At 48.7% G+C, this 26,080-nt stretch overlaps 1 protein-coding gene across 3 annotated transcripts in view; it reads right to left on the bottom strand.

Annotated features, from left to right (window-relative positions):
- Positions 1–26,080, bottom strand: part of GLS (glutaminase) — a 130,047-nt gene that overhangs the window by 5,357 nt on the left and 98,610 nt on the right. The window contains exon 15 of one of the 3 annotated variants that reach the window (XM_038749416.1): positions 22,761–23,005. The exons of 1 other annotated variant lie outside the window; for it this stretch is intronic. In XM_038749416.1, the coding sequence (XP_038605344.1) occupies positions 22,961–23,005 (45 nt within the window). In that variant the 3' untranslated portion in view covers positions 22,761–22,960. Of the gene's footprint in view, positions 1–22,760; positions 23,006–25,779; positions 25,965–26,080 lie in introns of those variants that run through there. One more of the 3 variants, XM_038749415.1, reaches the window with a different exon arrangement.

The following is a 26,080-nucleotide window of genomic DNA, read 5'->3' as shown; positions in this document are numbered from 1 at the left end:
GAGCCGGGATTAGAACCCAGATCCTCTGCCTCCAGGCTTTGCTCTGTCCACTAGGCCCTGCCGCTTCTCCTTCGGAGCGGGCTTTGGATGATGATAATAATAATAATAATAATAATAATGGCATTTATTCATTCATTCATTCATCCGCATTTATTGAGCGCTTACTGTGTGCAGCGCACTGTACTAAGCGCTTGGGAAGTACAAGTTGGCAACATATAGAGACGGTCCCTACCCAACAGTGGGGGATTCCCGGGCCAGGGATATCATCATCATCAACATCATCAATCGTATTTATTGAGCGCTTACTATGTGCACAGCACTGTACTAAGCGCTTGGGAAGTACAAATTGGCAACACATAGAGACAGTCCCTACCCAACAGTGGGGGATTCCCGGGCCAGGGATATCATCATCATCAACATCATCAATCGTACTTATTGAGCGCTTACTGTGTGCAGAGCACTGGACTAAGCGCTTGGGAAGTACAAGTTGGCAACATACAGAGACGGTCCCTACCCAACAGTGGGCTCACAGTCTAAAAGGGGGAGACAGAGAACAAAACCAAACATACCAACAAAATAAAATAAATAGAAAAGCTATGTACAAGTAAAATAAATAGAGTAATAAATATGTACAAACATATATACATATATACAGGATAAATAGGGTAATAAATATGTACACACATCTATCCATATATACAGGTGCTGTGGGGAAGGGAAGGAGGTAAGATGGGGGGGGATGGAGAGGGGGACAAGGGGGAGAGGAAGGAAGGGGCTCAGTCTGGGAAGGCCTCCTGGAGGAGGTGAGCTCTCAGCAGGGCCTTGAAATCTAGAATCTAGACTGGGAATCTAGAATCTAGATCGGGAATCTAGACTGTAAACCTCTCACGGGCAGGGATTGCTGTCTACCGGCTCTACTGCATGGGACTCTCCCCAAGCGCCCAGTACGGCGCTCCGCACGCACAAAGCACCTCCTTTGGCATTCACAGCCTCTCGGCTGGGCAGAGGGAAGCAGCGTGGCTCAGTGGGAAGAGCCCGGCTTTGGAGTCAGAGGTCAGGGGTTCGAATCCCGACTCCGCCACCTGACTGCTGTGTGACCTCGGGCAAGTCACTTCACTTCTCTGAGCCTCACTTCCCTCATCTGTAAAATGGGGATAAAGACTGTGAGCCCCACGTGGGGCAACTTGATCACCCTGTATCCCCCCCAGCGCTTAGAACAGTGCTCTGCTCGTAGTAAGCGCTTAACAAATACCATCATCATCATCAGAAGGGAAGCTCTGATCATGGCTTTCCAACCGAAGGACGGAGAAAAGCCCTGCGCCTTGTGCTGGGAGCAACAGGCCCACTGTTGGGTAGGGACTGTCTCTATGTGTTGCCAATTTGTACTTCCCAAGCGCTTAGTACAGTGCTCTGCACATAGTAAGCGCTCAATAAATACGATTGATTGATTGATTTTGATCCTTTGCAGCAACAGCCTGTGAGCCCCCCGTGGGACAACCTGATCACCTTGTAACCTCCCCAAGCGCTTACTACGTGCAAAGCACTGTTTTAAGCGCTGGGGAGGTTCCAAGGTGATCAGGTTGTCCCACGGGGGGCTCACAGTCTTAATCCCCATTTTACAGATGAGGGAACTGAGGCCCAGAGCAGTGCCTTGCCCGAAGTCACCCAGCTGACAATTGGCAGGGCCGGGATTTGAACCCATGACCTCTGACTGCGGGCCGCCGTCTGGCCCCGGCGGCGTCTCGCTCAGGGCAGTGCCGGGGCCCGTGTTGGTTTTGGGAGGTCGCCTGCACGCTGGCCCGGCCCCCGCAGCTGCCAGAGGGACGTTTCGGTTTATTGAAACGAAGCAGTGTGGCTCAGTGGAAAGAGCCCGGGCTTAGGAGTCAGAGGTCCTGGGTTCAAATCCCGGCTCCACCGCTTGTCAGCTGTGTGACTTTGGGCCAGTCACTTCACTTCTCTGGGCCTCAGTCCCCTCATCTGTAAAATGGGAATGAAGACTGTGAGCCCCACGTGGGATAACCTGATCACCTTGTACCTACCCCAGCGCTTAGAACAGTGCTTGGCACATAGTAAGCACTTAACAAATACCAACATTATTATTATTATTATTATCATTATTATTATTATTATTTGCTGGATTTCTGGGAGCAGAGGCCTCTAGGAATTGGGCTGTAAAGCAACTTGGCTCTTAAGAAAATGCAAAAAGAGCTCACTCTACCGTGACCCATCAAGGTCGCGGGCTGGAACGTGAGAGTCGAACAATCGATTTGATCGAGTTTTTGTGTTGTTTCTGTCAGTTGCTGATAACGATGGCATTTATTAAGCGCTTACTATGTGCAGAGCACTGTTCTAAGCACTGCGGGGATACAAGGCGATCAGGTTGTCCCACGTGGGGCTCACAGTCTTAATCCCCATTCTGCAGATAAGGTAACTGAGGCTCAGAGAATAATAATAATAATAATAATAATAATGGCATTTGTTAAGCGCTTACTAGGTGCAAAGCACTGTTCTAAGCGCTGGGAGGGGGGATACAAGGTGATCAGGTTGTCCCGCGTGGGGCTCACAGTCATCATCCCCATTTTTTACAGATTAGGTAACCGAGGCTCCGAGAAGTTAAGTGACTTGCCCAAGGTCACACAGCAGACATGTGGTGGAGCCGGAATTCGAACCCATGACCTCTGACTCCAAAGCCCAGGCTCTTTCCACTGAGCCAGACTGCTTCTTCCTCCCCCTCTCCATCTCCCCCGCCTTACCTCCTTCCCTTCCCCACAGCACCTGTATATATGTTTGTACTGATTTATTACTCTATTTATTTATTTTACTTGCACATATCTATTCTATTTATTTTATTTTGTTAATATGTTTTGTTTTGTTGTCCGTCTCCCCCTTCTAGACCATGAGCCCGCTGTTGGGTAGGGACCGTCTCTTTATGTTGCCAACTTGTACTTCCCAAGCGCTTAGTCCAGTGCTCCGCACACAGTAAGCGCTCAATAAATACGACCGAATGAATGAACGAACGAACCCGTATTTTACAGATGAGGGAACTGAGGTCCAGAGAAGTGAAGTGACTTGCCCAAAGTCACCCAGCTGACAAGTGGCGGAGCCGGGATTTCAACCCATGACCTCTGACTCCAAAGCCCGGGCTCTTTCCACTGAGCCACGTGTTTATTTTTCTTTTAGATTGTGAGCCCACCGTTGGGTAGGGACCGTCTCTATATGTTGCCAACTTGGACTTCCCAAGCGCTTAGTCCAGTGCTCTGCACACAGTCAGCGCTCAAAAATACGACTGATTGATTGATTTTCATCCCCATTTTACGGATGAGGTGACCGGGGTCACACAGCAGCCAAATGGCAGAGCCGGGAATAGAACTCAGATCCTTCAGATTCTCGGGCTCGAACACGGTGCTGCCACTGTTTATGCAGAAAACTGCCCTCGTCACCGGAGAGACTCCAACAGAAGTAGAAGACACAATTCCTGACCTCAAGGAGCTGACGCCATAACTGGGGAAGTAGATGCGAACTGTTGGGTAGGGACCGTCTCTATATGTTGCCAACTTGTACTTCCCAAGCGCTCTGCACACAGTAAGCGCTCAATAAATACGATTGATGATGATGTGAATAAGAAATGGACAACTTCCTTCCCCTTCTCCTTCCTTCCTTCCCTTTCTCCTTCCTTCCTTCCCCTTCCCCTCCCCACAGCACTTGTATATATGTTTATACATATTTATTACTCTATTTTACTTATACATATTTACTATTCTATTTATTTTATTTTGTTAACATGTTTGGTTTTATTGTCCGTCTCCCCCTTCTAGATTGTGAGCCCGCTGTTGGGTAGGGACCGTCTCTAGATGTTGTCAACTTGCACTTCCCAAGCGCTTAGGACAGTGCTCTGCACACAGTAAGTGCTCAATAAATACGACTGGACAACTAGAGAAGCAGCATGGCTCAGTGGAAAGAGCACAGGATTTGGAGGCAGAGGTCACAAGTTCGAATCCTGGCTCTGCCACTTATCAACTGTGCAACTTTGGGCAAGTCACTTAACTTAGGAGGCCTTCCCAGACTGAGCCCCTTCCTTCCTCTCCCCCTCGTCTCCCTCTCCATCCCCCCATCTTACCTCCTTCCCTTCCCCACAGCACCTGTATGTATGTATATATGTTTGTACATATTTATTACTCTAATTATTTATTTATTTATTTTACTTGTACATATCTATTCTATTTATTTTATTTTGTTAGTATGCTTGGTTTTGTTCTCTGTCTCCCCCTTCTAGACTGTGAGCCCGCTGTTGGGTAGAGACTGTCTCTATTTGTTGCCAAATTGTACTTCCCAAGCGCATAGTACAGTGCTCTGCACACAGTAAGCGCTCAATAAATACGATTGATTGATTGATTGATTGACTTAACTTCTCTTTGCCTCAGTTCCCTCATCTGTACGATGGGGATTAAGACTGTGAGCCCCCCGTGGGACAACCTGATCACCTTGTAACCTCCCCAGCGCTTAGCAACAGTGCTTTGCACATACTAAGCGTTTAATAACTTCTAGACTGAGCCCACTATTGGGTAGGGACCGTCTCTATACGTTGCCAACTTGTACTTCCCAAGCGCTTAGTACTGTGCTCTGCACACAGTAAGCGCTCAATAAATACGATTGATTGAATGAATGAATGAATGAAATGCCATTAAAAAAAAAAACTGGACAAGTAGACAAGGACAGAGAAGCAGCGTGGCTCTTTGGAAAGAGCCCGGGCTTGGGAGCCAGAGGTCATGGGTTCTAATCCTGACCGCCACTTGTCAGCTGTTAGACTTTGGACAAGTCACTTCACTTCTCTGAGCCTCAGTGACCTCATCTGTAAAATGGGGATTAAGACTGTGAGCCCCACGTGGGACCACCTGATCACCTTGGATCCCCCCCGCAGCGCTTAGAACAGTGCTTTGCATACAGTAAGCCCTGCCTGGAGAAGCAGCGTGGCTCAGTGGAAAGAGCCCGGGCTTTGGAGTCGGAGGTCATGGGTTCAAATCCCCGCTCCCCCGCTTGTCAGCTGTGTGACTTTGGGCAAGTCACTTCACTTCTCTGTGCCTCAGTGACCTCATCCGTAAAATGGGGATTAAGACTGTGAGCCCCACGTGGGACAACCTTGTAACCTCCCCAGCGCTTAGAACAGTGCTTTGCACATAGTAAGCGCTTAATAAATGCTATTATTACTATTATTATTAACAGATGCCATCATTATTATTATTTAAGAACTGGAAGAGGAGCCCGTGGGGGAGAACTCAAAGGCCTTTGGCAATCGAGGTGCTCCAGCGAGCTGCGGGTGGCTGCTGCCTGCGTAAATGCGGAGGAGGTAGTTTGGGTGGTCTGGCCTGGGAGGTGTTTACTAAGGCCTCCCGCGCTGGGAGCTTGGGGGCCTGCCACACTGAGACCCCTTTTCCTCGCCTCCCCCTCCCTTCTGCGTCACCCAGACTTGCCCCTTTAATTAATTAATAATGGCATTTATTAAGTGCTTAATAATAACAATAATAATGTTGGCATTTGTTAAGCGCTTGCTATGTGCAAAGCACTATTCTAAGCGCTGGGGGGATACAAAGTGATCAGGTTGTCCCACGTGGGGCTCACAGCCTTAATCCCCATTTTACAGATGAGGGAACTGAGGCCCAGAGAAGTTAAGTGACTTGCCCAAGGTCACACAGCAGACATGTGGTGGAGCTACGATTCGAACCCATGACCTCTGACTCCAAAGCCCGGGCTCTTTCCACTGAGCCACGCTGCTTCTCTACTATGTGCAAAGCACTGTTCTATGCGCTGGGGAGGTTACAAGGTGATCAGGTTGTCCCACTGGGGGCTCACAGTCTTCATCCCCATTTTACAGATGAGGGAACTGAGGCCCAGAGAAGTGAAGTGACTTGCCCAAGGTCACACAGCTGACAAGCGGCGGAGCCGGGATGTGAACCCATGACCTCTGACTCCAAAGCCCGGGCTCTTTATTCATCTCCCACCCCATCCTGTCCCACAGCCCTTACGTCCATATCCGTCACTTGTTTTTATTACTGCCTGTCTCCCCCTCTAGACTGTAAGCTAATTGTGGGCAGTGGATGTGTCTGTTAAATTGTTCTCTCCCCAGCACTTATAATAATAATAATGATAATAATGATGGCATTTATTAAGCACTTACTATGTGCAAATCACTGTTCTAAGCGCTGGGGAGGTTACAAGGTGATCAGGTTGTCCCACGTGGGGCTCACAGTCTTAATTCCCATTTTACAGATGAGGGAACTGAGGCACAGAGAAGTTAAGAGACTTGCCCAAAGTCACACAGCTGACAAGTGGTGGAGCCGGAATTTGAACCCATGACCTCTGACCCCAAAGCCCGGGCTCTTTATTCATCTCCCACCCCATCCTGCCCCACAGCCCTTATGTCCATATCCGTCACTTATTTATTTTTATTACTTCCTGTCCCCCCCTCTAGACTGTAAGCTAACTGTGGGCAGGGGATGTGTCTGTTAAATTGTTCTCTCCCCAGCACTTATAATAATAATAATAATAATAATGATGGCATTTATTAAGCACTTACTATGTGCAAAGCACTGTTCTAAGCGCTGGGGGGGTTACAAGGTGATCAGGTTGTCTCATGGGGGGCTCACAGTCTTAATTCCCATTTTACAGATGAGGGAACTGAGGCACAGAGATGTGAAGTGACTTGCCCAAAGTCACACAGCTGACAGTTGGCAGAGCCGGGGTTTGAACCCAGGACTTCTGGACTCCAAAGTCCGTGCTCTTTTCCACTGAGCCACGCTGCTTCTCACTTAGTATTCATTCATTCATATTTATTGAGTGCTTACTGTGTGCAGAGCACTGTACTAAGCGCTTGGGAAGTACAAATTGGCAACACATAGAGATGGTCCTTATCCAACAACGGGCTCACAGTCTAGAAGGGGGAGACGGACAACAAAGCAAAACATGTGGACAGGTGCCAAGGCCTCAGAACAAAAAGAAGTAGTGTGTGGTGTTTTGCACACAGTAAGCACTCAATAAATACAATTAACTGATTAGATATAACTGCTGCCCTCAAGGGGATTTCAATCAAGCAGGGAGACGGATACTAAACTAAATTCCAGGTAAGAGACTGGATACTAAATTAAATTCCAGGTAAGAGACTCAACCAAAAATCAAGATCCGTACAGAAGGGCTGTGGGGGTGGGATCGGTACATAATCAATCAATCAGTCAATCAATCGTATTTATTGAGTGCTTACTGTGTGCAGAGCACTGTACTACGCACTTGGGAAGTCCAAGTTGGCAACATATAGAGACGGTCCCTACCCAACAGTGGGCTCACAGTCTAGAAGGGGGAGACGGACAACAAAACCAAACATAAATCAATCCATCGTATTTATTGAGCGCTTACTGTGTGCAGAGCACTGTACTAAGCGCTTGGGAAGTACAAGTTGGCAACATATAGAGACAGTCCCTGCCCAACAGTGGGCTCACAGTCTAATATAAAGTGCTCAGGGGGTTCAGAACCAAGCGCTTAGGTGATGCGGGAGCCAGGGGAAGGGTGGAGAGGAGAGACCCTAGTCAGGGAGGATTTATCCTACCTCAGTTTCCCTGACACTGTCCTCTTCTGGTTCTCCTCCTATCTCTCTGGCTGTTCATCCTCAGTCTCCTTTGCCTCCCACCCACTAATAATAATAATGATGATGGCATTTTATTAGGCGCTTACTATGTGCAAACCACTGTTCTAAGCACTGGGGAGGTAACAAGGTGATCAGGTGTTCCCACTGGGGGGGCTCACAATCCTAATCCCCATTTTACAGATGAGATAGCCGAGGCACAGAGAAGTTAAGTGACTTGCCCGCTGACTGTGGGGGTCCCTCAAGGCTCAGTTCTGGGTCCCCTTCTAGTCATCATCATCATCATCATCAATCGTATTGAGCGCTTACTATGTGCAGAGTTCTACACCCACTCCCTTGGAGAAGCAGCGTGGCTCAGTAGCAAAGAGCCTGGGCTTTGGAGTCAGAGGTCATGGGTTCAAATCCCCACTCTGCCAACTGTCAGATGTGTGACTTTGGGCGAGTCACTTCACTTCTCTGGGCCTCAGTGACCTCATCTGGAAAATGGGGATTAAGACTGTGAGCCCCACCAGGGACAACCTGATCACCTTGTAACCTCCCCAGCCCTTAGAACAGTGCTTTGCACATAGTAAGCACTTAATAAATGCCATTATTATTATTATTACCTGCTCCCAGGGTTTCAACTCCCACCTCTCTGCGGATGATTCCCAAATCTCCGCCTCCAGCCCTTTGGGCAAGTCACTTCACTTCTCTGGGCCTCAGCGACCTCACCTGGAAAATGGGGATTAAGACTGTGAGCCCCACCAGGGACAACCTGATCACCTTGTAACCTCCCCAGCGCTTAGAACAGTGCTTTGCACATAGTAAGCACTTAATAAATGCCATTATTATTATTATTATTATCTGCTCCCAGGGTTTCAACTCCCACCTCTTTGCGGATGATTCCCAAATCTCCGCCTCCAGCCCTTTGGGCAAGTCACTTCACTTCTCTGGGCCTCAGCGACCTCATCTGGAAAATGGGGATTAAGACTGTGAGCCCCACCAGGGACAACCTGATCACCTTGTAACCTCCCCAGCGCTTAGAACAGTGCTTTGCACATAGTAAGCGCTTAATAAATGCCATTATTATTATTATTATTATCTGCTCCCAGGGTTTCAACTCCCACCTCTTTGCGGATGATTCCCAAACCTCCGCCTCCAGCCCTGATCCGTAGGGAAGCGCTCAATAAATCCTTTGCAGTCTTGCAGTCTCTTCCTGCTTTCAGGGCATCTCTCCTTGGATGTCCCACCCTCCGCCTCCAATTTAACACATCCATAACAAAACTCCTCATCTTCCCACCCAATCCCTGTTCCCCGACTGATCTTTCCCGTCACTGCCATCCCACTTGTCTCACAAGCCCGTAACCTTGGAGTTATCCTCGGCTCCTCCCTCCCACTCAACCCACAGATTCAATCTGTCACCAAATCCTGTCGCTTCCACCTCCACCACATTGCTGAAATCCAGCCTTTCCTCTCCATCCAAACTGCTATGTTAATAATAATAATAGTGATGGACTCCCCCTTTTAGACCGTGAGCCCACTGTTGGGTAGGGACCGTCTCTATATGTTGCCAACTTGGACTTCCCAAGCGCTTAGTACAGTGCTCTGCACACAGTAAGCGCTCAATAAATACGATTGACGATGATGATGGTATTTGTTAAGCGCTATGTGCTAAGCACTGTTCTAAGCGCTGGGGAGGTTACAAGGTGATCAGGTTGTCCCACGGCGGGGCTCACGGTTTTAACCCCCATTTTCCAGATGAGGTAACTGAGGCCCAGTGAAGTGACTTGCCCAAAGTCACCCAGCTGACAGTTGGCGGAACCGGGATTTGAACCCGTGACCTCTGACTCCAAAGCCCAGGCTCTTTCCACTGAGCCACGCTGCTTCTTAAGCCAAGCTCTTACCCTATCACCTGTATATATGTTTGTACAGATTTATTACTCTATTTATTTTACTTGTACATATTTACTGTTGTATTTATTTTGTCAATGATGTGCCCCTAGCTTTACTTCTATTTATTCTGACGACTGGACACCCGTCCACGTGTTTTGTTTTGTTGTCCGTCTCCCCCTTCTAGACTGTGAGCCCGTTGTTGGGTAGGGACCGTCTCTATATGTTGCCGACTTGGACTTCCCAAGCGCTTAGTACAGTGCCCTGCACACAGTAAGCGCTCAATAAATACAACTGAATGAATGAATGAATCCTGCCTCGATTACTGCACTAGCCGCCTCTCTGCCTCCTGTGTCACCCCGCTCCAGTCCCTATTGCACTCTGCTGCCCAGATCATTTTTCTATAATAATAATAATAATAATGGCATTTATTAAGCGCTTACTATGTGCAGAGCACTGTTCGAAGCGCTGGGGAATTTACGAGGTGATCAGGCTGTCCCATGTGGGGCTCACAGTCTTAATCCCCATTTTAAAGATGAGGTCACTGAGGCCCAGAGAAGTGAAGTGACTTGCCCAAAGTCACACAGCTGACGAGTGGCGGAGCCGGGATTTGAACCCATGACCTCTGACTCCAAAGCCCGGGCTCTTTCCACTGAGCCACGCTGCTTCTCTACACAGATGTTCAGGCCACAAGTTTTCTTGGTAAAAATACAGAAATGGCTTACCATTGCCTTCTGCTGCGCAGTAAAAGCTTGAGTCTCTGCCATTGTCTGGGATCAATATTTTGACTCTTTCCCATGCCTGTATATATGTTTGTATGTATTAATTACTCTATTTATTTATTTTATTTGTCCATATTTCTTCTATTTATTTTATTCTGTTAATATGTTTTGTTTTGTTCTCTGTCTCCCCCTTCGAGACTGTGAGCCCGCTGTTGGGTAGGGACCGTCTCTATATTTATTTATAATGGCATTTATTAAGCGCTTACTATGTGCAAAGCACTGTTCTAAGCGCTGGGGAGGTTACAAGGTGATCAGGTTGTCCCACGGGGGGCTTACAGTCTTCATCCCCATTTTACAGATGAGGTAGCTGAGGCCCAGAGAAGTTAAGGGACTTGCCCTAAGTCACACAGCTGACAATTGGCAGAGCCGGCATTTGAACCCATGACCTCTGACTCCAAAACCCAGGCTCTTTCCACTGAGCCACGTATATGTTGCCGACTTGTACTTCCCAAGCGCTTAGTACAGTGCTCTGCACACAGTAAGCGCTCAATAAATACGACTGAATGAATGAATGAATCTCTCCATTCCAGAACCTCCAGCGGTTGCCCAACCGCCTCTTCATCTCCTACCTCAACTCCCTGATTTCTTACTCCAATCCAGCCCTCGCACTCGGCTCCTTTAACGCCCACCTCCTCACCGCACCTCCGTCTCATCTATCTAGAGAAGCAGCATGGCTCGGTGGAAAGAGCCCGGGCTTTGGAGTCAGAGGTCATGGGTTCGAATCCCAGCTCCACCACAAGTCTGCTGTGTGACCTTGGGCAAGTCACTTAACTTCTCTGAGCCTCAGTTACCTCATCTGTAAAACTGGGGTTTAAGACTGTGAGCCCCACGTGGGACAAGTTGATCACATTGTATCCCCCCCAGCGCTTAGAACAGTGCTTTGCACATAGTAAGCGCTTAACAAATGCCATCATTATTATTACTATTATTGTTATTATCTAGAGAAGCAGCGTGGCTCGGTGGAAAGAGCCCAGGCTTTGGAGTCAGAGGTCATGGGTTCAAATTCCAGCTCTGCCAACTGTCGGCTGTGTGACTTTGGGCAAGTCACTTCACTTCTCTGGGCCTCAGTTCCCTCATCTGTAAAATGGGGATGAAGACTGTGAGCCCCCTGTGGGACAACCTGATCACCTTGTAACCTCCCCAGCGCTTAGAACAGTGTGTTGCACATAGTAAGTGCTTAATAAATGCCATTATTATTATTATTATTACTATCTGGCCACCTACCCCTTTCCCACATCCTCCCCCTAGCCTGGACCTCCCTCCCCCTCCACATCCTCCATTCATTCAATCGTATTTATTGGGCGCTTACTGTGCACTGTACTAAGCGCTTGGGAAGTACAAGTTGGCAATTTACAGAGATGGTCCCTACCCAACAGTGGGCTCACAGTCTAGAAGAAAAGTCCTTCGAGCCAGAATCGAACCAGCGACCTGATCAATCAATCATATTTATTGAGCGCTTACTGTGTGCAGAGCACTGTACTAAGCGCTTGGGATGTCCAAGTTGGCAACATCTAGAGACAGTCCCTACCCAACAGTGGGCTCACAGTCTAAAAGGGGGAGACAGAGAACAAAACCAAACATACTAACAAAATAAAGTAAATAGAATAGATATGTACAAGTAAAATAAATAAATAAATAAATAAATAGAATAAATGTCTAAGTACGTCTACTACAATCCTCCGCTCTACCAGCTAAGCTCCAGACCACCGCTCTCTCCACCTTCAAAGCACTATTAAAATCCCACCTCCTCCAAGAGGCCTTCCGTGACTAAGCCCTCCTTTCTCCAATCCCTCTCCCTTCCCTGGTCTCCCGGGCATTTGGGCATTTGCAGAGAAGCAGCGTGGCTCAGTGGAAAAGAGCCCGGGCTTTGGAGTCAGAGGTCATGGGTTCAAATCCCGGCTGGGCCAACTGTCAGCTGGGTGACTTTGGGCGAATCACTTCACTTCTCTGGGCCTCAGTTACCTCATCTGGAAAATGGGGATTAAGACTGTGAGCCCCACCTGATCACCTTGTATCCCCCCAGCGCTTAGAACAGTGCTTTGCACATAATAAGCGCTTAATCAATCAATCAATCAATTCCCGGCACGGCCCTGTCACGTCCGCCCCAGCTGACGGCTCGGGGGATGTAACGATAATAATAATAATGGCATTTATTAAGCACTTACTATGTTCAAAGCACTGTTCTAATCAACCAATCAATCAATCGTATTTATTGAGCGCTTACTGTGTGCAGAGCACTGTACTAAGCGCTTGGGAAGTACAAGTTGGCAACATATAGAGACAGTCCCTACCCAACAGTGGGCTCACAGTCTAAAAGGGGGAGAGCTTAACAAATACCATCATTATTATTACTATTATCTGTCAGCACTTAGAACAGTGTTTTGCACATAGTAAGCGCTTAACAAATACCATTATTATTATTATTATTTAAGAACCGATACTCAGCTCCACAGCACTTACGTCCACACTTATAATTTATTTTAATGGCTCTCTCCCCCTCCAGACTGTAAGCTCCTAGTGGGCAGGACCATGTCCACCGACTTTGCTGTACTGGACTCTCTCAAGCGCTTAGTACAATGCTCCGCACACAATAAGCGCTCAACAAATACCACCGGCTATTTGCTTTAAAGATGGGGACAGTGACGATCTGAGAAGCAGCGTGGCTCAGTGGAAAGAGCCCGGGCTTTGGAGTCAGAGGTCATGGGTTCGAATCCCGGCTCCGCCATTTGTCAGCTGTGTGACTTTGGGCAAGTCACTTCACTTCTCTGGGCCTCAGTTACCTCATCTGGAAAATGGGGATTAAGGCTGTGAGCCCCACGAGGGACAACCTGATCGCCTTGTAACCTCCCCAGCGCCTAGAGCAGTGCTTTGAACATAGTAAGCGCTTAGTAAAATGCCATTATTAAGGGGGAGGGAGCCGGGAGGAGTGTGGAGGACACTTAGTAGGGAGCTGAATGAGGGAAAGCCGCCTGGCGGAGGTGACATTTCAATCACTGAACTCAGCACTTAGAACAGTGCTTCGCACATAGTTAGTGCTTAACAAATACCATCATCATTATTTATTCGGCCTGTGCCTAAAGCACTAGGTAGGACATTAATAGCAAAGCACAAAGATTCATTCATTCATTCATTCGTATTTATTGAGCACTTACTGTGTGCAGAGCACTGTACTAAGCACTTTGGAACTACAAGTCGGCAACATCTAGAGACGGTCCCTACCCAACAACGGGCTCACAGTCTAGAAGGGGGTCCTGTCCTATTGTCGGTACTGTACGCTCCCAAGAGCTTAGTACAGTGTTCTGCACACAGTAAGTGCCCAATAAATAATAATAATAATAATAATTTTGGCATTTGTTAAGCACTTACTATGTGCAAAGCGCTGTTCTAAGCGCTGGGGAGGATACAAAGTGATCAGGTTGTCCCATGTGGGGCTCACAATCTTAATCCCCATTTGACAGATGAGGTAACTGAGGTCCAGAGAAGTCAAGTGACTTACCCAAAGTCACACAGCAGACAAGTGGCAGAGCTGGGATGTATAATAATAATAATAATAATAATAATGATGGTATTTAAGTGCTTACTATGTGCAAAGCACTGCTCAATCAAATACGATTGAATGAATGAATGAGAGTGTCTGTTTGAGTGGGGGGGGGGGACAGGTAAAACTGATTTACAAATAATGAATGCAAAGGGAAGACTACGGGTGTACAAGCAGCGTGGCTCAGTGGAAATAGCCCGGGCTATGGAGTCAGAGGTCATGGGTTCAAATCCCAGCTCTGCCAATTGTCAGCTGTGTGACTTTGGGCAAGTCACTTCACTTCTCTGGGCCTCAGTTCCCTCATCTGTAAAATGGGGATGGAGACTGTGAGCCCCACGTGGGACAACCTGATTACCTTGTAACCTCCCCAGCGCTTAGAACAGTGCTTTGCACATGGTAAGCGCTTAATAAATGCCATCATTATTATTATTAAAATTCACTCATTCATTCAATCGTATTTATTGAGCGCTTACTGTGTGCAGAGCACTGGACTAAGCGCTTGGGAAGTACAAGTTGGCAACATCTAGAGACCGTCCCTACCTAACAGCGGGCTCACAGTCTAGAAGGGGGAGACAGACGACAAAACAAAACATATTAACAAAATAAAATAAATAGAATAAATATGTACAAGTGAAATAGAGTAATAAATGCGTACAAACATATATACATATATACAGATGCTGTGGGGAGGGGAAGGAGGTAAGGTGGGGGGGATGGGGAGGGGGAGGAGGGGATGAGGATTAAGACTGTGAGCCCCCCGTGGGATAACCTGATCACCTTGTAACCTCCCCAGCACTTAGAACAGTGCTTTGCACATAGTAAGCGCTTAATAAGTGCCATCATTATTAGTAGTAGTAGTAAATCAATCAATCAATCAATTGTATTTATTGAGCGCTTACTGTGTGCAGAGCACTGTACTAAGCGCTTGGGAAGTACAAGCTGGCAACATATAAACAGATCAGTGTGGAATAACTGAATGAGCCAATTTATTAATCGATCAATCAATCAAGAGTATATTTATTGAGCGGCGGAGGGCGGAGCACCGGTCTAAGCCCCTGGGAAGGAACCACAGAAGAGGAAAGCAGGAGTCTCGCTCCCTGCCCACCGTGAGCTTACAGTCTAGCCGGGGAGCCGGACGGAAAATCATTGAGGAACAGGAGGAAGACGGGCTCAGACGGTAGAGCGCCCAAGGCGAGCGTACGGAGGGGCAGAGAAGCAGCGTGGCTCAGTGGAAAGAGCCCGGGCTTTGGAGTCAGAGGTCATGGGTTCAAATCCCGACTCTGCCAACTGCCAGCTGAGTGACTTTGGGCAAGTCACTTCACTTCTCTGTGCCTCAGTTACCTCATCTGCAAATTGGGGATGAAGACTGTGGGACAACCTGATCACCTTGTAACCTCCCCAGCGCTTAGAACAGTGCTTTGCACATAGTAAGCGCTTAATAAATGCCATCATCATTATTATTATTACCTGTAAAATGGGGATGAAGACTGTGGGACAACCTGATCACCTTGTAACCTCCCCAGCGCTTAGAACAGTGCTTGGCACATAGTAAGCGCTTAATAAATGCCATCAAAAAAAAAAGGGGGGTTGCGACGGTGGGTGGGGGCGGGCCGGGACGGTGGGACCCCGGGAAGAATGAGTGGAGAAAGGCCTCTTGGGGGACGGGGGTCTTGAACGGTTCTGAAGACGCTTTCTGACACTGAGAAAGGAAACAAGTAAATATACGTGAACACGGGCTGGAGTTTTAAGGGCAGGAAAACAGGGCCCGACTGCTAAGGGTGGGCGCTGAGGGGTCTTCGTAAGTATAACAATCATTAATTGGGTAGGGACTGTCTCTATATGTTGCCAACTTGTACTTCCCAAGCGCTTAGTACAGTGCTCTGCACACAGTAAGCACTCAATAAATACGATTGATTGATGGATTAATAGCGACTGGGCAATTGGTTAAGCGCTGACTGCGTGCTAAGCACGGTACTAAGTGCTGGGGTAGCTGCAAGGTCAGAGCCAGTCCCTGTCCACATAGGGCTCGTGATCCCTTCCCCACAGCACCTGTATATATATATATATATATATATATATATATATATATATATATATATATATATATACATATTTGTACATATATTTGTACATATTTATATGTACAATATATGTACATATATTTGTACATATTTATTACTCTATTTATTTGTTTATTTTACTTGTGCATATCTATTCTATTTTATTTTGTTAATATGCTTGGTTTTGTTCTCTGTCTCCCCCTTCTAGACTGTGAGCCCACTGTTGGGTAGGGATTGTCTCTGTATGTTGCCAACTTGTACTTCCCAAGCACTTAGTAAAGTGCTCAGCACACAGTAAGTGCTCAATAAATACGACTGATTGATTGATTGATTGATTGATTGGCTGCATGCTAAGCACCGTACTAAGTGCTGGGGTAGCTACAAGGTCAGAGCCAGTCCCTGTCCACATAGGGCTCGTGATTCCTTCCCCACAGCGCCTGTATATATGTATATATGTGTGTACATATTTATTACTCAATTTATTTATTTATTTATTTTACTTGTACATATCTATTCGATTTTATTTTGTTAGTATGCTTGGTTTTGTTCTCTGTCTCCCCCTTCTAGACTGTGAGCCCACTGTTGGGTAGGGACTGTCTCTAGATGTTGCCAACTTGGACTTCCCAAGCACTTAGTACAGTGCTCTGCACACAGTAAGTGCTCAATAAATACGATTGATTGATTGACTGCGTGCTAAGCACCGCGCTAAGTGCTGGGGTAGCTGCAAGGTCAGAGCCAGTCCCTGTCCACATAGGGCTCGTGATCCCTTCCCCACAGCACCTGTATATATGTATATATGTGTGTACATATTTATTACTCTATTAATTTATTTATTTTACTTGTATATATCTATTCAATTTTATTTTGTTAATATGATTGGTTTTGTTCTCTGTCTCCCCCTTCTAGACTGTGAGCCCACTGTTGGGTAGGGACTGTCTCTATATGTTGCCAACTTGTACTTCCCAAGCGCCTAGTAAAGTGCTCTGCACACAGTAAGCGCTCAATAAATACGATTGATTGATTGATTGACTGCATGCTAAGCACAGTACTAAGTGCTGGGGTAGCTACAAGGTCAGAGCCAGTCCCTGTCCACATAGGGCTCGTGATCCCTTCCCCACAGCGCCTGTATATATGTATATATGTTTGTACATATTTATTACTCAATTTATTTATTTATTTATTTTACTTGTACATATCTAGTCGATTTTATTTTGTTAATTTGTTTGGTTTTGTTCTCTGTCTCCCCCTTCTCGACTGTGAGCCCACTGTTGGGTAGGGACTGTCTCTATATGTTGCCAACTTGGACTTCCCAAGCGCTTAGTACAGTGCTCTGCACACAGTAAGCGCTCCATAAATACGACTGATTGATTGAAGGGGGGGACAGGTATTGTATCATTTTTTAGCTCAGGAAACTGCGGCACTGAGAGGTGACCTGCCCAAGGGCACCCAGCAGGCGGGCGGTGGAGCCGGGATTAGAACCCAGGTCTCCTGACTCATTCATTCATTCAATCGTATTTATTGAGCGCTTACTGTGTGCAGAGCACTGTACTAAGCGCTTGGGAAGTACAAGTTGGCAACATATAGACTCCCGGGCCCGGCCTTTTTCCACTGGGCCATCTCCTCCTCACTGGAGTGGGTTTTGAAGCTTGGGAGGGGGCAACAGGGTCTGGCGGAGGGGAGGACGAGGCCCGGCGAGGTTCGGAGAGTACGAGCTGGGGTGTGATGGGGAAGCACGCTCTTCTCTGACAGCCTCGGCGCGGGCGTCTGACTGACCTGAGGACCGTGCATCTACCACAGTGCTTAGCGCAGTACTGGGCCCGTAGCAGGCGCTTCATGAACCCCTCCGTAATCATCGCAACGGCAGCAGAAGGAGCCGGCGGGCCCTACCCATGTCACTCAGCATTGCTCGAAACGCCAGGTTGAATGGCAACGGCCTTTTATTCAATCATCTGTGGGATTCATTGAGCGCTTACTACGTGCAATCAATCAATCAGTCGTATTTATTGAGCGCTTACTGTGCGCAGAGCACTGTACTAAGCGCTTGGGAAGTACAAGTTGGCAACAGAGAGAGACAGTCCCTACCCAACAGTGGGCTCACAGTCTAAAAGGGGGAGACAGAGAACAAAACCAAGCATAGTAACAAAATAAAATAAATAGAATAGATATGTACAAGTAAAAGGGGGAACAATGTATCAAGAACAATGTGCAGAACAATGTATCAAGCGCTTGGGAGAGGACAATACAACAGAATTAGCCATACGTTCCCTGCCCAACGCAAGCTTCCAGAGAAGCAGCGTGGCTCAGTGGAAAAGAGACATGGGTTCTAATCCCGGCTCTGCCACGTGTTTGCTGGGTGACCTTGGGCAAGTCACTTCACTTCTCTGGGCCGCAGTTCCCTCATCTGTAAAATGGGGATGAAGACTGTGAGCCCCCCCACCGTGGGACAACCTGATCACCTTGTAACCTCCCCAGCGCTTAGAACAGTGCTTTGCACATAGTAAGTGCTTAATAAATGCCATCATTATTATAAGTGCCCCCCTCCATCCCCCATCTTACCTCCTTCCCTTCCCCACAGCACCTGTATATATGTATATATGTTTGTACATATTTATTACTGTATTTATTTTACTTGTATATATCTATTCTACTTATTTTATTTTGTTAATATGCTTGGTTTTGTTCTCTGTCTCCCACTTTTAGACTGTGAGCCCACCGTTGGGTAGGGACTGTCTCTATATGTTGCCAACTAGTACTTCCCAAGCACTTAGTACAGTGTTCTGCACACAGTAAGCACTCAATAAATACGATTGATGATTATGATGATGATAAGTGAGCGTGGAGGGATTCGCCAAACCCCTTCTTTCTCTTGGAAAGATGAATTGGATTCAGTCTGGACCCTGGACTCTAAATGCCTAACTTTCTCCAGGATAAAACGGGAATATTGGCATGATTTCAGACTGATCACACAGGGTGGCCAGCTGCCTAGACAATCAGTGGTATTTATTGAGCGCTTACTGTCTGTACTGGGCACTTGGGAGAGTATACTGTAACAGTAACAGATGATAGCCATTACCTGCCCACGATGAGCTTACAGTCAGAAAGCAATCACTCCGTTGTATTTACTGAGCTCTTACTGTTTGCAGAGCGCTGTACTAAGCCCTTGGGTGATTATTATAATTATGATTATTATTGATAACAATAATAAATGGTATTTTTTAAGCACTTACAATGTGCCATGCACTGTACTAAGTGCTGGAGTAAATACAAGATAATCTGGTTGGACACAGTCCCTATCCCATAATAATAATGATGGCATTTATAAAGTGCTTACTATGTGCAAAGCACTGTTCTAAGCGCTGGGGAGGTTACAAGGTGATCAGGTTGCCCCAAGGGGGGCTCACAGTCTTCATCCCCATTTTACAGATAAGGTAACTGAGGCCCGGAGAAGTTTAGTGACTTGCCCAAAGTCTCACAGCTCACAATTGGCAGAGCGGGATTTGAACCCATGACCTCTAACTCCAAAGCCTGGGCTCTTTCCATTGAGCCACGCTGCTTCTCTGTGAGCCCATAAGGGGCTCACAATCTTAATACAATATAGTACAATAATTCAATACACATTATACTACAATGAGTACAGTATAACAGAGTTGGGAGCCACATGCCCTGCCCACAGGGAACTTACAGACTAGAGGAGATTAGATACTAAAATAAAATATGGTTTTGTACATTCATTCATTCATTCATCAATCGTATTTACTGAGTGCTTACTGTGTGCGGAGCACTGTACTAAGCGCTTGGGAAGTACAAGTTGGCAACATACAGAGACGGGCCCTACCCAACAACGGGCTCACAGTCTAGAAGGGGGAGACAGACAATAAAACAAAAACACGTGGACAGGTGTCAAGTCATCACAATAAATAGAAATAAAGCTAGATAATAATAATAATAATGTTAGCATTTATTAAGCGCTTACTATTTGCAAAGCACTGTTCTAAGCGCTAGATGCACATCATTAACAAAGTAAATAGAATAGTAAGCACGTACAAGTAAAATAGAGTAATAAATCTGTACAAACATATATACAGGGGAAGGGAAGGAGGTAGGGCAGGGGGTGGGGAGGAGGAAAGGAAAAAGGGGGCTCAGTCTCGGAAGGCCTCCTGGAGGAGGTGAGCTCTCAGTAGGGCTTTGAAGGGAGGAAGTACTGTGGGGCTGAGAACGCGGTGAATATACTCAGCAGACGTAACCCCTGCCCTCAAGGAACTCCAGTCTACTGTGTGCAGAATACTGGACCAGAGCTGGAGAGAGTCCAATACGATTAAATTCACAGACACGATTCCGGCCCTCGAGAAACTGACAGTCTAGCGAGGGACAGCAAGAGACAGGATTGCCATTTCAATACCAAATTACTTGAACTGTTGTGGACTTTACAATCGCCGTTCAGTTTATCATTGTCCACGGTGGAAACATGGGGATGAAGATTGTGAGCCCCACGTGGGACAACCTGATTACCTTGTATCTCCCCCAGTGCTTAGAACGGTGCTTGGCACATAGTAAGCGCTTAAAAAATACCATCATCAACAATGAACCGACAGATCGCTTTTCTTTCTGAATCAGACAAATGCACAACCCAGCTCTCCTGGAGAGGGGTGGGGGTGTGTGTTTGTAAGCATGCAGACACCGAAGTCATTTGAAACATGAACAGAAACAAGAGGCTACCTCACTGATGACAGAGATGCCCAAACCCCAATCGTAATTAATTTTAAATTTGGTACCTGTTAAGTACGTACTATGTGCCAAGCACTGTACTAAGCGTTAAGGGTAGATACAAGATAATCAAGTTGGATCCAGTGTCCCTGTCCCACATGGGGTAGCTGAGTCTAAGTAGGAGAGAGCACAGGTATTGCATCCCCATTTTGCCCATGAGGAAACTGAGGCACAGAGCAAGCAAGTGGCGGAGCCGGGATTAGAATACAGCGATTAATCGTAGCTACTAGCTAGGGGGACTTCGGGTCTTATTTGCTTCACTATCGATTTTTATCTTAATACGCAGAGTAGATCGAATAGACATCTCCTATGGAATACACACCGCACCTCGAAGGAGGTTTGGATGTGAGAGTCAACTCGGAGCGTGAACTTCACCGTCCTCCCCGTAAAGCTTCCAATCTCCTCCTTCCGGGGCCACTTTCGAGGGGGCGAACGGAAATCACCAGTCGTATTTATTGAGCGCTTACTATGTGCAGAGCACATAGAAATCTGAGGAGACCAACATGGAGAACCGTCCCCGGCCAACCCCGCTCAGAACAACTAGTCCCCGAACGTGGACCGTGACAGCGAGGAGCGCGGCCCTCCGCGCCCGCATCCTCTGCCCGCCTTCAACGCCAAGATCCGAGCGGCTTTTTCTCGGCCTGCGTTCCTGGGCCACGCTCTTCCCGTGATGCCCGGTCTGCTTCTCCGCCTGCCCGCCTCTGCCCCGCTTTCACCTCCTCCCACCGCAAAGACGAGAGAAATTCCCTGCCGGAAATCGTGCCCACGCGGACTGCCGGGAGCGCTCTACACAGACGGACGACAGGTCGGGGGGAACTGAGCACGGCGGGGGTTTCTCCCGCCCTCCCCTCCACCCCAGAACTCCTTGGAATCGGGATCGGGAATCTAGACTGTAAACCTCTCGCGGGCAGGGATCGCTGTCTACCGGCTCTACTGCATGGGACTCTCCCCAAGCGCCCAGTACGGCGCTCCGCACGCAGAAAGCACCCACTATGCACCACAGATGGATCATCAAATCGGTCAATCAATCAATCAATTGGAATTACTGGGAGATGACGGCCAGATCAACATCATCATCAATCGTATTTATTGAACACTTACTATGTGCAGAGCACCGTACTAAGCGCTTGGGAAGTACAAATTGGTAACATCTAGAGACAGTCCCTACCCGACAGTGGGCTCACAGTCTAAAAGGGGGAGACAGAGAACAAAACCAAACATACTAACAAAGTAAAATAAATAGACTATATATGTACAAGTAAAATAAATAAATAGGGTAATAAATATGTACACACACATATATACATATATACAGGTGCTGTGGGGAAGGGAAGGAGGTAAGATGTGAGGGATGGAGAGGGGGACGAGGGGGAGAGGAAGGAAGGCTCAGTCTGGGAAGGCCTCCTGGAGGAGGTGAGCTCTCAGCAGGGCCTTGAAATCTAGAATCTAGACAGGGAATCTAGAATCTAGATTGGGAATCTAGACTGTAAACCTCTTGCGGGCAGGGATCGCTGTCTACCAGCTCTACTGCATGGGACTCTCCCCAAGCGCCCAGTATGGCGTTCCGCACGCAGAAAGCACCCACTATAAACCACAGATGGATCACCGAATCGGTCAATCAATCAATCAATTGGAATTACTGGGAGATGACGGCCAGCTCATCATCATCATCATCATCATCAATCGTATTTATTGAGCGCTTACTGTGTGCAGAGCACTGTACTAAGCGCTTGGGAAGTACAAGTTGGCAACATATAGAGACGGTCCCTACCCAACAGTGGGCTCACAATCTAAAAGGGGGAGACAGAGAACAAAACCAAACATACTAACAAAATAAAATAAATAGAATAGATACACGTGCCTCACGTGGGCGGCTTAAAGACCACCCGGAGAAAACTCAAGGGCCCAAGCGCCAACGAAGTTCACGATTTCTACGCGGCAGTGAGTTTCCTCGACCGCCCTTGAGAGCAATGAACCCATTTCCCAGCGGACGGGATCTCCTCCGACCTAGCACGGATTTTCTCGTTAACCGTTTTCCCCAAAAGAATGGCTAAAAGCCCAGTTATCAAATGGACAATCAAAATAAATAAATAAATAAATAATTCAGTGAGTGCGTGTGGGGGGGAGAAAACTTTTATTGAAATATTTCTAGTACAATAATAAAGAACAACAAAAATAAAAATAAAGAGCTACTGCACAAAAAAAGCAACAGGAATCCTTGTCCTTCCAGGTTCTTCGTTAGAGCAGTGTCCCATGATTAACAAAGAGCGGGCATTTTGGTGAAGAGTCTTCGGAATATGGGTTAAATCTTTGTAAATTAAAAACCCCAAGTGTGCTGGTTTATATAAAAAGTTGGAGTTGCCTTCATCAAAGGGAACATAATAAAACCCATTAAACTCGGCATAAAATAAATTTATTACACAGTACCAAAACATGCATGCTGGCAAATGAGGACACATTAAATAATATACAGCGCAATGCAAGAGGAACAACGACAACGAGAAAAAGTGGCCGAACAAGACTTGAAGCCAAGTACGAAGGCAAAATGCACAACATTCACGCTAAAAATGGAATATTTCAGGAGCCGACATTTCAAATGAAATGTTAATGGTGCCGACGCATGAGGAAACACATAGGCTAACTTCTAAAATGCTTGAATATCAAGAACCGGAAACGGCATAACGCAGATTAACCAACGCCTTTGAAAACTTGGAGGAAAGGAAGGATCTCTGAAACCGTTATTAGGAACTTAAGACTTGAGATCGTTTCAGGGCCTTGGGGTGTGTTTGTGTGTGTGTTGGGGGGGGAGGTAAGGGGAGGGCGGGGATGGATGTCAGGGGCCCGGGCTCGGGAATAAGAGAATCTCCGTGGTCTCTTGGTCCCCCCCGAGAGGAGAGTGCTCTGGGAAGAATCCCTCTTTTCCCATTCTGCGGGCGACCCGTCGGTTCTGCCGTGGACGCTGGACTGTTTCCCAGGCCTCCCCCCGGCTCCCTTTCCTCATCCCTGTCCGGGGACGCCCCACATTGTCCAAAACGGTCTGCCTGCCCTTCCCCATCTCCCGTCCCAGAGCCGCTGAGTCCCGAGCGGATCCCCGCCGGATGACCGTTCTGCCCGACCCAACCGTCGGACACGACTCGCTGCGGTGCCCGGTGCCCACCGGTCCCCTCCCCGGGCATTTCCTGCCCTGATGGAGCTGGGGGGGGCGCGACCGTGCCCGGGGGGCTCGAGCGGCCCCCGGACGCCGCCAACGCCACGTGCCGGGATCCGGCTCCGGCGAGGCCGAGAGGGAGGCTTGGGCCTCGGGCCGAAGCGCCTGGCCCGCTTTTAGTTCTGCTGCGTTTGAGCGAAGCATGGAGGAGAATCAAGCCCCATCCCTCCTACGCTCGCGAGTCCAGGGATAAACCACGGGAGAGCACAGCGGGAACTGGAAGTGGGGAGGAAACGGGCTCCCTGGGTATCCATCGCGTCCCGAGGATGGCCCGGGGTGAGCCGCCTCTGGGTTGGCACTCAGCTAACCGGGCGCCGTGGCATCACCCGGGTTAAACCGCCCCTCCCATGTCTCCATCCCGCATCGCGCTTCCCACGGGCACCATCGCCCCGCCTCTTAGCGGTGTCCAGGGCCTGGGCGGCCCCAGGTCGCTCGCCCACCCAAGGGCCTGGCTATCCCGGCTAAGCTCGGGACAAGCTGTGGCCCCCCGGACTACCGAAACACCCCCTTCGTGGGTGCCCAACCACCCCCTGGGGAAAAGGAGCCCGATTCTCCCCCCGGGACTCAAGTGACTTCCCGGGCACAGGCTGCAGTTCACGCCGCTCGCTCCCTGGGTCCCGAGACGCTTCCCGGAGAATCCCCTTCGTCCCCCCCGCCACCGTCGGAGCCATCCCGAGCGGGATCTGGGAGACGCAGGGCGGGGTCCGGATGGCAAGGGGGACCCCGGCTACCGCCCGCGCTTAGCTCCAGACACCTCGACCGCTCTGGCACGGCTCAGCCAAGCTCCCAGCGGGTAGCAACGGTTGGCACCTAAGAGCGAGCGGGGTGGAGCCTTCCAGTTGCGGATTCCTGGCCAGAATTTTCCGAGCCCCCGGCCCTGCCCCAGCCCGACTGTGGGTCCTGGGACACAGCTGGGAGAGGTTCCCCATAATAATAATAATAATTGAGATATCTGTTAAGCGCTTACTACATGCCAGGCGCCGTACTAAGCGCTGGGGTGGATACGAGTAAATTGGGTTGGACATGGTCCCTGTCCCACTACGTTTTGTTTTGTTGTCTGTCTGCCCCTTCTAGACTGTGCGCCCGTTGTCGGGTAGGAATCGTCTCTCTATGTTGCCGACTTGTACTTCCCAAGCGCTTAGTACAGTGCTCTGCACACAGTAAGCGCTCCATAAATATGATTGAATGAATGAATGAACAAGGGGCTCACAGTCTCCATCCCCCTTTCACAGACAAGGGAACTGAGGCCCAGAGGAGTGAAGTGACGTGCCACACGGCAGACAAGTGGAGGTGGGATTAGAACCCATGACCGTACGCCTTCCAGGCGGGTGTTCCATCCACTACACCCACCTGACTTCTCAAAGGGGGGGAAAAAAGGTGCTGAGCGGCCATCGCCATATCAACAGGCCTTGTCTGATGTTCCCCCAGCCCCCTCCCCGCTCCCCGGGACGGCGCTCCACGCCATCGGTGAGCCGGGCAGCCTGCTTCGCTATCGCCATTGCCATCGCTTGCGTTTCCCCCGCAGGGACCACGGTGGTCGGGACTGGAAACGGGGAAAGGGAATCCGGTCTCCCACCGATACCCCCGGGGACGTTTTTCATCCCAGGGGATCTGGCGGGTCATTGTCCCATTCGGGGCCGGGAACGGTCCGAGCGAAGCGGGTGGTCTTTTGGAGTTGCCCGCCTCGAGTCGGGGGTCTGGGGAAGCGGGCTCGGGGGAAACGCTAACAGTTTTTAGAAGGGCTCCCCAATCCGGTTTTCGACACAGTATCCTATCCGAAGAGAAGGCTGGCCCTGCGTGCCCTCCGGTGCTCCACCGGCCTCGCCCTCACCGCGGCAATCCCAAAGGCTCGGGGGCGATCGGGGGGCCCGGGGTCGCGCGTGGGAAAGCGGGGCAGCGCGAAAGCCAGCGAAAAGCACCCCCCCCACCCCTGTCTCCCCGAGCCCCAGGCAGCGGTCCCTCTGGGTTAGCTTTTCTCGCCCAGGTTCTCCATCCTGTACACTACAGTGGTGGAGACGTCCTCGGCTGCCTCGGGCGACACTTTTTTCCACACTGTCTCCTTTAGAGCCAGTTCCTGCTGGAGGCTCTCACAGTCCAACGGTCCAAAGGCGGGCTGGTTGTTCAAGCGATAAGCACGCACGCACACACGCAATCCACGCACGCACGCACGCACACACAGAACGCATTAGTGCCCTCGAGGAGAGGAAGGTTCCCCCGCTCCAAGACGCC

This window comes from Tachyglossus aculeatus, chromosome 7 (genome assembly GCF_015852505.1).
Source record: "Tachyglossus aculeatus isolate mTacAcu1 chromosome 7, mTacAcu1.pri, whole genome shotgun sequence".
In the NCBI taxonomy this organism is placed as follows: Eukaryota; Metazoa; Chordata; class Mammalia; order Monotremata; family Tachyglossidae; genus Tachyglossus; species Tachyglossus aculeatus.
This window is presented reverse-complemented; position numbering and strand designations above follow the sequence as displayed.